General features: G+C 46.9%; 1 protein-coding gene across 1 annotated transcript in view; it reads left to right on the forward strand.

Moving 5' to 3' along the window:
* The first annotated feature begins 542 nt into the window (after positions 1–542).
* Positions 543–13,991, forward strand: part of Ext1 (exostosin glycosyltransferase 1) — a 273,409-nt gene continuing 259,960 nt past the window's right edge. Inside the window, exon 1 of the mRNA XM_013032241.1 lies at positions 543–2,185. Within this exon, the coding sequence (XP_012887695.1) occupies positions 1,224–2,185 (962 nt within the window). The 5' untranslated portion in view covers positions 543–1,223. The remainder of the gene's footprint in view (positions 2,186–13,991) is intronic.

The following is a 13,991-nucleotide window of genomic DNA, read 5'->3' on the forward strand; positions in this document are numbered from 1 at the left end:
CCGGCGAGCCGAGGGTGCGGGGCCGCGGGAAGCGATCGGGGGTGAACCGGCGAGCTCCGAGCGAGCGGGTGCGAGCCCCAGCGCTCCAGGGGTCCCCGCGCCTCCCGCGTCCTCGCGCCGCGCCGGCGCTTGGGCCTCCGAGTCCGGGGGGTTATGAATGGGCGCAGCGGAAGCACCGCCCACCCCGGACGTGACGCTCAGCCAATGGCAGCGCGGGCTGCGTGGATGGATGAGGTCAGCGCTGTCGTGTCGGGAATGGAATGTGTAAGTGTAACATTCAGAACCGGGTAACATTCGGCGGCGACCCAACGCGGCGGTCGGTCGGCAGCGATCGCGCGCGCGCGCGGGGCCTGCGGAGCGCCGCTCGCTGGCTCGGCTCCGCTCTGCTCGCTCGGGGCCGGCACTGCCCGCGGGGAGGACGCGCCGCCTTCGCCGCCACCCAGCGCCGCCGCCGCCGCCGCCGCCGCCGCCACCACCGCCACCGCCGCCGCCGCCGCCGCCGCCGCCGAGAGGGGGCCGGCCCCGGCGAGCCGGAGAGCGCAGAGTAAACACTGCCGGAGTCGGAGCCGCTGCGGAAAGGGAATAAAGAGAGAGAGATGCAGGGATTTGTGAGGCTACGGCGCGCCAGCTGCAAGACACACTGAGCCGGTGGCTGCACCCGGGGTTCGGCTGACTTGTTGGAACCGGCGTGCTCTCTTTGCACGAGAGTGTGGATGAGTTGAAGTTGCTTTTCCCGGGGCTCGTTTTCCACGTTGCTGGAGAGGAATCGGAGAGGCAAGGCAATCACTTGGTCTAGCCATTGATTGGGTATCGGGAGCTCCCCCCCCCCACTTCTCCTTCCCACCCCCATCTTTTTCTTTCTCTCTCTCTCTCTTTCCCTCCGTCTTGTTGCATGCACGAAAATTACAGTCCGCTGCTCGCACGCCCGGGGTGCGCGATCCTCAGCCCCGCGCTCGCCCGCTCGCCCCGCGCTCCCCCCGCCTCCCGCGTGCATTGGCATTGTGCAACCCGAAGATGAAAGACCGAAGGGGAGAAAGTTAAAGAAATCGCCCACATGCGCAGGATCGGTCCACGGCTCGGGGAAAGGCATCCAGAGAAGGTGGGAGCGGAGAGTTTGAAGTCTTTACCGGCGGGAAGATGGCGGACTGGAGCTGAAAGTGTTGATTGGGAAACTTGGGTGATTCGTGTGTTTATTTACAATTCTCTTGACCCAGGCAGGACACATGCAGGCCAAAAAACGCTATTTCATCCTGCTCTCAGCTGGCTCTTGTCTCGCCCTTTTGTTTTATTTCGGAGGCTTGCAGTTTAGGGCATCGAAGAGCCACAGCCGGAGAGAAGAGCACAGCGGTCGGAATGGCTTGCACCCACCCAGTCCGGATCATTTCTGGCCCCGCTTTCCGGACGCCCTGCGCCCCTTCTTTTCTGGGGATCCATCGGAGCCCGAGGATTTCAGCGTGCACATCTCCCCCCGGCAGAAGCGAGACGCCAACTCGAGCCTCTACAAAGGCAAGAAGTGCCGCATGGAGTCCTGCTTCGATTTCACCCTTTGCAAGAAAAACGGCTTCAAAGTCTACGTCTACCCGCAGCAGAAAGGGGAGAAAATCGCCGAAAGTTACCAAAACATTCTAGCGGCCATCGAGGGCTCCAGGTTCTACACCTCGGACCCCAGCCAGGCGTGCCTCTTTGTCCTGAGTCTGGATACTTTAGACCGAGACCAGTTGTCACCTCAGTACGTGCACAATTTGAGATCCAAAGTTCAGAGTCTCCACTTGTGGAACAATGGTAGGAATCATTTGATTTTTAATTTATATTCCGGGACATGGCCTGACTACACCGAGGACGTGGGCTTTGACATCGGCCAGGCGATGCTGGCCAAAGCCAGCATCAGTACTGAAAACTTCCGACCCAACTTTGATGTTTCTATCCCCCTCTTTTCTAAGGATCATCCCAGGACAGGAGGGGAGAGGGGGTTCTTGAAGTTTAACACCATCCCTCCTCTCAGGAAGTACATGCTGGTCTTCAAGGGGAAGAGGTACCTGACAGGGATCGGGTCAGACACCAGGAATGCCTTATATCACGTCCATAACGGGGAGGACGTCTTGCTCCTCACCACCTGCAAGCATGGCAAAGACTGGCAAAAGCACAAGGATTCGCGCTGTGACCGGGACAACACGGAGTATGAGAAGTAAGTGTCTGCGCTGCCTGCCTGGGTGCAGGTGTGAGTTGGGTGGGTTGGGGGGGGGGAGGTCAGGCCAGAAAAGCTCTCCGGTTCTTTTCTTTCCTCTTCTGACCCTGGGACCGTGCCACCTGGTTCAAGTGTGCTGTTGGAGCTCCTTGGGCAAACTGAAAAGCCCAAAGCACTTTCCTGAGCCAAGTAGGTGACTGGCCGGGCTTAGAAAACCTTGGGGGGGGGGGCGGCAGGGGAGTGTTTCTGTCTCCTGTTAAGGGTGGACTTAGGACCCGAGTTTGGGAGCTGTGCTGCAGCCTGGGGTATCAGAGGTAGTGTCTGGGTTCAGAGACCCTGAGAGGCTCTGATTCACACCTTCTCTTCACCCCCCCCCCCCCAGCCTGCAGATCATCTCTTCTAGAATGGTGCTTTGTTTTGCTATCCTAAGCTTAGGTACCTAATCTTCCTGGAGTTTCCTCACCTCAGTTTTCCTTTTCCTGTAGGCTTTAGATTCTTGGTAGCTGGGGAAGGGTTTTAATTATCAGTACTAAAGTAGTGTGCCTGTCTCCTCCTTCCTTCCTTCGTGGTATTAACTTTTATAAAGGCAGACTGTAGGTTTGGTAAGGCCTGAGACCTTGCATACATGCATGCATGCATTCATTCTCTCTTGTCCCCTAGTCTTTTCCCCTGGAGGAACTTTAAAATCTGGGCCTCAAGCCCTAGGCTGTAAACTTTTCTGGCTAATTTAGGTTTCCTTTCCCTCTTTGTCTTTATCTATTTGCATATAAATCGAGGGCTGTTACTCTCTGAATGGGTGTGAGTTGCCTCTTGGCCTCTGTGGTGTGGCTAGTTTTGTTCTGTTGCTAAGTAACTGATGCAGTTACTTTCTAGCCCTTTTTACTCTAGTTCTTCCTTCTCCGTGACAGTGACGGACACACTGGACTTGGGGGCAAAGCTAGAATTCGCAAATCTGCTTTAACCCTAGCTTAGCAGCCCAGTTTCCTGATGGGATGGCTGCCCCAGACTCTCACTCGCATCTGGCTGTGAGATCTAGTGAGTTCTTACGGTGCATTTCCACGTTACGCCAGATAAAAAACCAGAGCAGCCTTGTGCTACCCAGGGAAAGAAGGGGAACCTCTCAGCGGAGTACAAGAGGCACTGGCAGAGGTTGGCGGATTTTGCAGTTGATTCATGAAATGCAGCGTGAGGGGGGAATGGTTGGCTAACCTGAGGGAAGCAGGAAGGGGTAGGGTGGGAAAGAAGCCCTGAAATGAAAGGTTTGATTGTTGTCTGTGGCTTTTCTCAGACACCCAGACCTCTGTGGGAGGGACCAGGAGGGAAATTAAAGTCCTGCTAGAATTGATCATGGAAAGCAAAGGAGGAAGTATCAAGTACTAAGATTCGACTTGGAAACCCCCAACACCTTTTGCTTTTCAAGGATAAGAAAAGCCAGCGGGAGGCTAGGAGTGATTCACAATCTGTATTTTTTCTTACTCGGGGGCTACTGTGTGGGAATGTTAGGGTGCAATTGCAGTGGGTTAAAATTTTCTCACAAAAGAAACTTCAGCTACAGTTAATAACTAGCTGCTTTGTTTACACAACATTTGCATTGACCTGTCCCTGTGGGTGCTTGTAAGAAAAAAAAATGCTTTATAGCCTTTCAGGAATTTCTTTGTCTGGTAGATGGATGGTAGATGCAGCCTACCTAACCTTCCAGTGAATTTCTCAGGCTATCAACACCAAAATTTTCAGAAAGATCATGTTGATCTTCATCCTTCTGAGAGATCAGGAGCTGAGATTTCACCTTAGAATACTTGACATACGGATTTCTTTGGGAAACACCTTCACTCCAATTAACCAGTTGAATCTTCTTTCCCCTCCTATTTGCTAAGTAAATTTTAAATCTTGACATTTCCAGCTGTCTGAGGCTTCCTGCAGGTTTCCTGCTGATAGCAGTGAAGATAGAATTGGTTTCCTTGCAACTTTAATTTTCGCAACTTTAATTTTTGCTAAATAAATTGAACTTCTTTGAATTCTGTGATTGGTCCAAGAAATCTGACACACACTCTTGTTTTGATTTAGGTGTAAAAACTAACAAGGGTCAAGACCGCAGGATTTTGTCTTTTTGGAAAGTAATACTTAAAGGGAAGCAGAGATTTCTTAGGCAGTGTTGTTCTGGGCTTTTCTTGAAGTTCCTCTTTTGCACACCTTCCCACCTTAACCTGGCTTAATTGGACCGGACATTTGTATTCACCAACCTGGAACACCTGGAGTTTAAACTCACTTCTTATTGGATGATTAGAATATTTCTTCCTGAGAAATGGGGCTTGTAAACATGGTTGCCTTTTGCTATTGATTTGGGACCCAGAGAGTTGAAGTTAAGAACTTGGAAATGTGTGAGTAATAATACCTGCAGAGGAAACAAATGTGTGTTGTTGTGCTGTGGAATATTACTTGTCAGCAATGCTTCTAAGGAGGCTTTCTGGAACTGTTCGGTGTCGGTGGTGTGGGGTGGAGAGGTAACACTCCTTTGCTCCCATTGCTGCTCTCTCCAGAGCTTTAGGTGGAGAGGATGGGACACCCAAGTCAAATCTATAGAAGTTCAGCTTCTACATATATGTGAGTTGATTCGAGCATTGAGCACTGGTCTACCCTTGTGTGGAATGGACTTTTAGGGTGCTTTCTGGTAGTTCCAAGCTTTCATTTGGTAATGGCTTGTAAAAACACAATCAATCAATTTTCATCTACTTCTCATCTTTTTTAACAAGTGCCTATGAAAAGACTTCAATTTAATTTGTTGCCACCAACAACCACATAGAAGTTCGCTTTGGACTCAGGGGATGTGATAATTAGATTGGGATTTTATGACTCCAGGCCCAAGTTAGGGTATGCTCACATTTATCCACAACAAATGGTTGGTGTTATTGACATGTGATGCTGGAGATTTGGTTCTGAATGTCAAGGGCTTGCGTGTCACCTACAGTTCTGTAAAAATTAGATAGGACTACAGAGGTTAGGAGAGACATGTGGAGTGAATGAGAGTACTTCTGTCTTGTATTCAAGCAAAGTCAATTTCTCCCATAAATTTTGACCCAGACTTCCAGGATGATATTAAAACATCTATTTTTATGACACTCATTAATTAATTTTCATCAGTGACATATTTTAACAGATGTAGATGACACCAGCTAAAATCAGTTGGTGTAGTGATGAGACGATTTGTAATGAGGCCTCAGAGAAATTCTATTTTACATTCTCTGAGCTTATCCTTCCTTACAGAACTACTGAATTTTTGCATGAACTTCCCAGTTTAAATCCCTTCCAAGGGCGTTATTATGAACTGTAAGTTTGGTTGTATGAAATAGAAGAAAGAAAAGGAAATGAGAGGACAGCTTCTATCTTTGACGCCTCTGAGGAAAGCAGTGGTGATTGTTTTTTATACAGATCCGCTGGGGACAGGGACTTCTTAGCGGACATCTCCTTTTCTTGTACCCCACAGGTGTGGTAGCTTTCAAGAGGGATGACCCTTCTGCTTCTGGCATCTTTGTTTCACAGGTGTGAAACGAAGGGATGTCCAATCAGAAACCTGGTAAATATCAGGAGTGACCTTATAGAACTGGATTTCTTCTTCATCTGCTGTTGCCCATTTCCAATGGCATCCCTGAAAGCTCACCAGCTACTGGGAAATCCAAACTTGTGATGCTTCTTACGAGATTTCTCTTAGAGTTCTCTCGGAACTTTGGAAATCTTTGACAAACGTTGACACATACACAGACACACACAGTCTCATTTTAAGGGCCGGTGTACCCCCTGTTAAAGGCATCTTCAGATTTGTATCTTTGGGTGCTGGGCTTACAGTTTTACCCTTGATTGATAACTAAGGTGAGCGAGTCATGGAGCTGTCCCTGAACTTTTTAGCTGTGTCCTAAGGGTTTTAGGAGAAGGACCATGAGTGGACCAAACAAATCAGTTTAATTCAGATGCCTTGATAGGAAAAAGAAAACATGCCCAAGACAAACCGTGTAAATGACTTTTTTTTTCTTTTCCAGTTTTCCTAACTTCCGTTCCCAAACACTCTGTACAAGCCTTATCCAGCAGTTTTCCTCTTGTAAAATGAAAGGTGGGCAAAGCCATGCCTAGGCTTCAAATGTAAATTATTAACCCTTCCCTTTCCCTCCAGGGCTCCCTCCCCCAGCTGTAGGGTGGCAACAAAAAGTCTTTCTAAAATAAACTATATGAACCACAGATTCAGAGAAAGGTAGATCTTGCCAGGTGCAAAATTATGAGGTTGGTAAGTGCATCACTGGATTTCTACCTCAACTCTAAATGTATATTTTCCCACAAGCACCCCAAAGCCTCATTTACATGAGATCTCTGAACATAGGTTGAGGTGAAATGTCCTACTTCTAGGGACATTTCTATTTTGACCGAGTCTAGTCTAGCGAATGCGAATCTAGGGGTCTGTAGGATTTTAGTCCACCAATAATGGCTTGCTCCTAAGGCTTGGGCTGTCCAGTTGTGTTCACTGTGACTGGTAAAGCAGCTGCATGGTACAGAATTGACTAGAGGGGAAACCTCACACATTTTGGTGGCTATTATCTTTTTTTTTTTTTGTAGGTCCTGGGGCTTGAACTCAGGGCCTGGGTGCCCTCCTTGATCTTTTTTGCTCAAGGCTAGAGCTCTACCATTTTGAGCCATAGCTCCACTTTGATTTTTTCAGGTCTGTGGAGAAGAGTCTCCTAGACTTTCCTGCCTGGGCTGGCTTCAAACCATGGTTCTCAGGTCCCAGCTTTCTAAGTAGCTAAGATTACAGGCATGAGCCACAAGTGCCTGGCTGTGGCTGTTGTTCTTTGGGGAAAGAGTGTCAGGGATGTGCTCAGTGTAGAACCTGTCACTAATGACCTTGAGGCTATAGCAATATGTGCTTAATAAGGCTTGGCTGCTTTATTCACAATCTCCTTGCAAGGTGTTTCGTCAGACCTTTGGAGTGGTTTGTCTCCTACTACCTGGATTGCAAACAGTTGACCTTGGGCTACAGTCCATCTTTTCTGCCTCCCAGCTCTCTGTCTCATCCCTCTAGCTGGCTGTTTAACTCTCACTCTGTGGCATGGTGTATTCAGCACAAGTCACCGGAGGTGAAGTGGTCATTGCAGTCTGCAGTCTTCAGACATGAATGTGGAAGTTCCCATTCCCAGGAGCTTACTGACTTACTGGTTGTCCTTTGAAGCTCCTTGACCTTGACAGAGTTCCAGACTGAGCCTCTTTCCAAACTGAAAGATTTATTGAGTGCCAGTTCCTTAACCTCACCTTTCTTAGTTTATTTGTACCCTTCAACAGCTGCATGGGCTTTATCCATTTTCCAGATAAGAATGTAGTCTGAGGAGGATAAAGCATTGGTGTCATCCCAGTGAGTGGATGGTCCCCTAAGCAGGGACCTCAGATTCCAGAGTCCTTTCTTTCAAAAGAAGAATCAATTTCCACCTGTTAACATGCTAGTTAAAACAAGTCAAGGTGTTTGTGTATCTAAGTTGTGGGCTTGGGTGCTGTCTCTAAGCTTTTTCTCTCACAGCTCTACCTCTTTGAGCCACAGTGCCACTTTTGGTTTTCTGGTGGCTAATTGGAGATAAGAATCCTTAGGAATTTTCTGGCCCAGGCTGGCTTTGAACCATGATCCTCAGATCTCGGCCTCCTGCATAGCTAGGATGACAGATGTGAGCTACTGGTGCCCAGCTTAATCTTTTTTTTTTTTTTTTAATATACCTGGCATAAATTCAGGTATTTAACTCCTTCCTTCCTTCCTTCCTTCCTTCCTTCCTTTCTTTCTCTTTCTTTCTTTCTTTCTTTCTTTCTTTCTTTCTTTCTTTCTTTCTTTCTTTCTTTCTTTCTTTCTTTCTTTCTTTCTTTCTTTCTTTCTTTCGTCAGTCGTGGAGCTTGAACTCTGGGCCTGAACGCTGTCCCTCAGCTCTTCAGCTCAAAGCTAGTGCTCTACCATTTGAGCTACAGCACCACTTCCATGCCCAGCTTAATCTTAAAAAAAAAAAAAATTCTTTACCATATATTTCCCAGGGACTTTACCTTTGAGATGTGCTAAAGATGGCCCCTGTTGTAACATTTAAGTTTGAACTCCTTGAACTCTACCCCTTCAACAAACAGTGCAATATGTGGTCTGGTCTGGGTAGTGGGATCTGCTTTAAATTGTTTCTGCAACTGTTCTAAATGACCTTTGCCCTCCTTTATAGCCCCCTTGCAGGTTTTCCCTTTGCCAGGCCTGGATGGCCCCAAGGTGGATGATTGTTTTAACACCATAGAAATAGAAGCTCCACTGGATGATTCTGATTTCGAAGCAAGGAGTCTTGCAAGAAAAGCAGAGCTGCTGGCTTAGCTCAGGGCTAGAGTGTGTGCTGTGCAGACCTGGGGCCCTCCTCAGCATACCGACACTGAAAAGTCTTACAAAGGTCATGAAAGTTGTAAAACTTTATTTCTGGGGCATTGGGAAGATACAGAAAATAGGAACATGCAATTACATTTCCTTTCGGATCCCATTGTAAGCCAGGGAGTATTTTGGGTGTGTTGGTTTCAAAGATAAATGCATTAGTCTACTGTAGCACATGGTACCCATAGTTGTGTCATTTTATATCTGCATTTCTAAATACCTTGGCTAGATATATTAATCAATCAATTAAATCAAGTCAACACAATTTTCTCCCTCCTTTGTGCCATTTGGAAAGGCTAGCTATTATACTGAACAAATCCAGCCCCCAGGTTGCTTGCCAGATCTTTAGTATGTTTGCAATATTTTCTTTTCTTTTTTTTTGGGGGGGGGGTCCGGTCATGGGGCCTGAACTCTGGGCCTGGGCGCTGTCCCTCAGCTGTTCAGCTCAAGGCTAGTGCTCTACCACTTGAGCATAGAGCCACAGCGCCAATTCCTGCTGTCTTCTTTTTGCTTATGTGGTGCTGAGGAATCGAACCCAGGGCCTCATACATGCAAGGCAAGGCTCTACCACTGAGCCACCTTCCCAGCCCTTTCTTTTCTTTTTCTTAACAGTTATCAATAGTGTTTTCCTACCTTACTGATAGTCATCGAAAATAGGGCTTTTCTCATTCACTTACATCTTTCTTAGATATTTGTATCCAATCTCTTAAGTTACAAATCAGGCTTCTCTACAGTGAATATTTGCTTCTTGATTTAAGTCTTTCAAAACACCAACAACAAAGAACTTCCTTGCTCTTAACTCTTACCCCACCCCCATCCCAATCTTGCTGTGGCCCTAGTTGTTTTTGAGGTGAGGCTGAGCACCCATTTAGGGAAGTAGCCATCATTAAATGACTCCTTAGATAAACATTTGTAGGTGTTAATTGGTCCTACAGGGGGTCTTTGAAGCTCTACCTCTTTGGTTCCCTTTGAAGTTTTGTTTTTGCTCTAGCCAAAAACTTCCTTGGGCTCTTAGGGAGTGGGCAGCTGGGGACTTTGCTGTTTTTTGAGCACCAGGCACACTACTGTGCTGGAATTTCAGTCTGCAGGCTTACCTGGGAGGAACAGTTCTCCTAGCAGCTGGTTATCAGTTAATCAAAGTCATCTCTCCTATTTTCTCTACCATTTTGTTGACTCTGTAGTCCAGATCTTTTCACACACAACCCCCCCCCCCCCTTAATCAAATTTGGCCTCTAGGTATAAGCACACAATTCTAAGTGGCTTAAAAACCAAGCAGAAGCTAGGTGTTGGTGACTCACATTTATAATCCCAGCTACACTGGAGGCTGAGAGTTGAGGATTGTGGTTTCTCCCAGAGGTTTGTATCTTCCCAGTTAATTTGCCAGAAGCCTTAACTGGAGGTATGTCTCTAGTAGTACAGCACCAGCCCTAATAGAAAAAGTTGAGTGAGAGTGGTAGGCCCCGAGATAAAGCCTCTGTACTGGCACACAAAACAAAACACAGCAAAGCAAAGCAGAACCAAGAAACAGAAGGACAACAGAAAAAAAGGGAACCAACCGCTTATATTTAGTTGTTTTCAAAACCAACCTTCCTTTCTTTCTTCCTTCCTTCCTTCCTTCCTTCCTTCCTTCCTTCCTTTCCTTGTTCTCTTCCCCCTCTCCCCTCCCCCTTTTTTTCTTTTCTTTCCAATTGTACTGCTTTGAATAGCATTGAGAGAATTGTATGGATGTATATCCCCTTGTGTTTTTGTGGTTATCTTTGTGAAGCCATTGAGAAAGGAGAACCTGGGTCCAAGATGTGCAAGTCACAAAGATTATCAGACTAGGGTTTTAACCTCTTGGCCTCAGTTTCCTCCTCCTAATGGAAAGGAAGATACCGGCCTCACAGGGTTATTAAAGGGGATCAAAAGAGATGGAGTGTGTGAATGTACCTTGTAAATACTAATGTGCCCTGCAGGGGGGTGTTGTCATTAAAAACCATCTTCCTGTCATTTTCTAATCAACCCAAGAGTTTCTCTTAGTTTCATAACTTGGTTGTTTTCTAAGGAAGCCCCAGAAATAATTCATCTCTTCCTTGAAAGTTAGTCCCGAGGCAATTCCCTAGGTATTCTGAAAGTCCGGCCTTGCTCTGTAGTTTGTGGAAAGGACTCTTAACAGGATCTTCTCACTGCTGGAGGTGAAGGTGGAAGCATGTAGGAGGTGGTCTTTGGAGTGGGGATCCAGGACTCCAGATCCAGCATACAGATTATTTCTTTTGCTGCTCACTTTTATACCCTTACCAGTTCTGGATGCCATTTGGAGAGAAATCTTGTATGGATGGAAGTGAGCTACTTAGCTTCCCTGATACGGTTCAGCAAGCCCTTCAGTGACATTGAGAAAAAAAGAAATCCTGCTGTGTGCAGGTGGCCCATGCCTTTAATCTTGCTACCCAGGAGGCTGAGATCTAAGGATCTCAGTTGGAAGCCAGACCCGCCAGACCTGGCCAGAAAGCCCTTGAGACTCAGCTCCACTAAACAACTCTGAAAGAGCCAGAAGTGGTGCTGTGGCTCAGAGAGTAGAATGCTACTTGAACAAAAGTGCTCAGGCCCTGAGTTCAAGTCCCAGGACTGGCATGTACATGCCAGCAGACACGCGCACACACACACACACACACACACACACAGGAAATCAGGTCACCTTAAATCACACACATACACACACACACAGAGGAAATCAGGTCACCTTAAATCACAAGACCTATTATAAGACCACATGGGATAGTGAAGGAACTTTTGAGGATCCAATATGATACCTGGCATACATTCCTTTGTCCCTACTGTGTGGCTTTCACCTCCGTCTGTGTGTCCCAGGCACAACATCAATGTTTTCTGAATTCTCTTCTCCAATCCCTAAAGGAAATCCGTTGGATTGCTTTTTCTAGTGATCATTATAGTGATCATTTCTCCTTTGAGGAGGAGCCGGTCATATCAGGCCATGTTATGGGTGTGGTGAGGCCAGATCCTAACAAATCAGTGTGAACAATCTGCCTTGTCTTCCTGCCACCTTTTTTTTCCCCCCTTGGTGGTTCTCCAGGTTGAACTCAGGGCCTAGTACTCGCTAGGCAAGTTCTCTGCTGCTTGGCCCCTGCCCCCCAACCCCCTTTTCTGTATTGCCATTCTTGATTTAATAGGTGGACATCTTTTTATAAAGAACAGCCTAGAGTTGCTTCCTGGAACAGGGTACTGTGGTTAGGGGAAGTTGGTTGTGGCAAGTACAGTTGAAACCATATCCTGTTGGCACATATGTATTTCCACCCATTCAATGATGATGATACTTGTTTATTGATGATGTATCAAGCACTAGGTATTAGTATCTTTCGTCTTTATGTCCATCTTCTCTCCATTTTCATGGACAGAGAAACTGAGGCCGGGCACCTGTGGCTCACGCTTTTAATCAGAGGTACTCAGGAGGTTGAGATCTGAGGATCACGGTTCAAAGCCAGCCCATGCAGGGAAGTCCATGAGATTCTTAGCTCCAATGGACCACTAGAAAACCAGAAGTGGCGCTGTGGCTCAAGTGGTAGAGGGCTAATGAGCTGAAGAGCCCAGGGACAGCGCCTAGGCCCAGAGTTCAAGACCCATAAACGAAACTAAAACCAAAAACTGAGGCAGAGTCTTTAAAAGCAGCTTATCTAACAGCAAACATTTAGGATAGCAACAGAGGCTGTCTACTGCTAGGTCTGCCCCCTGCTTTTTTGGTTTGTTTGATAGTAATGGGGTTTGAACTCAGAGCCTCTTATTTGCCAGGTCGGGGGGCTCTGCCTCTGAGCCACATTTTCAGGTCAATACCTGCTGCTTTAGAACAGCTGGCTGTGGTGTTTACAAGACCCCACGCTTACCCACAACCTTAGGATTGCTTTATGGAGAATTACTGGAGTTTCTCACCTAGAATTTATTTAATCAAGTTTACTTGAGAGATAATCCTAAGCACTTTGGTAATCTGCCTTTGCAGTTGACAGTAGTAGATGCGAAGCAGTGACTTTAAAGAGGAGAGCAAGATTCTTCCAGACAGATCTGGGAAAAGGGGACAGCTGGCAGACCAAATAGAAGGAAGCGGGCCAGGAAGTTATAAAGTGTAATGCCCAGAAAAAGTAAAGACGCATGGCAGTTTAAGAACAGCTGGCCCCGGGCCCAGACGTGTGTCCTCCACGTTCTGAGTCCCAGCACCAAGTGTCTTGCCTGGCACCCAGTCAGAGCTTCTGTAAATATTTGAAGAGCGACCGTGTCATTTACTGTTGACCCTGGGCATTATTTAGGCTGAAACTTTTTTTTTTTTTTTAACATTTTTAAGTAGGAAGCAGTCTATTTAACTTATAAAAACCATATGGATGATAAAAAAAATCTGTTGGTGTTCTTCAGGATAAGCTCTCAATCCAGGTACTGGTGGCTCATGTCCATAATTCTAGCTACCCTGGAGATAAGATCTGAGGATCCTGGTTTGAAGACAGCCAGGGCAGAAAAGGCCAAGAGTCTTCTTTATTTTCAGTGAAGCAGCAAAAAAGCAGGAAGAAGAGGCGTGGCTCAAGTAGTAGAGTGCCAACCCTGAGTGAAAAAGCCAAGGGCCTGAGTTCAAGCCCCAGTGTATACACCCCTCCCCACGCCACCCTTCTACCTCCCACACAAAAGAAAAAAACTCTACATCTTAGGGTGCTCGAGACAGGGTGTCTTATGGGATTGCACTAGATTTCTAATATGCGTGGCTAATTTTGGTTTCCTGGTCTAGGAGACACGTACATACGTGTCATGACACTGTGCGGTGGGCTGGTAGTACTGGCTGCTCCTGATTGATCAGTGTCTACGACACTCTTCGGATACTCTTCGGCACAGTCGCAGTGAAGACAGTTGCCCTGTGGCTGGCTGGTTTGCCTGCTTTGCATGGGCCCCATGGACTTGGGGCTTGGGGAAGGGAGGATTGTGGAGGCACATGCCACCAGCTTCTTTGGCTACATGGGCTCTGGCTGGGAACTGATGGATGTGTCACTGGGTGCAGGTGAAGGTTACTGAGATTTCCCTTAGGGTCCTTAACTTTGATCACACAATCGAATGTTACAAAAATGTAGCAGAGCTTTATAGAGTAAGTAAGCAAGCAGGCAAACAGGCAAAAAGCAGACAGAAAGCACAAAAGTGGAGACATATTCTTAACAGTGTAGGTACTCTAGAGGAGAGACACAGCTCTTTGGCTGTCAGGGGCATTTATATGGTAAAGGCAGGGGAGTCTGACTTTAAGTTAGGAAAAGATAGGAGTTTATCTTTGCTCTCAGTCACTCTTTGTGTTATTAACACTTGGCTTTTGCTTACTATTTTGGTTGTTTGCATTTGGGGTCCAAATCTTTAGTTACCTTTGCGGGGGGGGGG

The sequence above is a fragment of the Dipodomys ordii genome, unplaced genomic scaffold (assembly GCF_000151885.1).
Source record: "Dipodomys ordii isolate 6190 unplaced genomic scaffold, Dord_2.0 Scaffold151, whole genome shotgun sequence".
Classification (NCBI taxonomy): Eukaryota; Metazoa; Chordata; class Mammalia; order Rodentia; family Heteromyidae; genus Dipodomys; species Dipodomys ordii.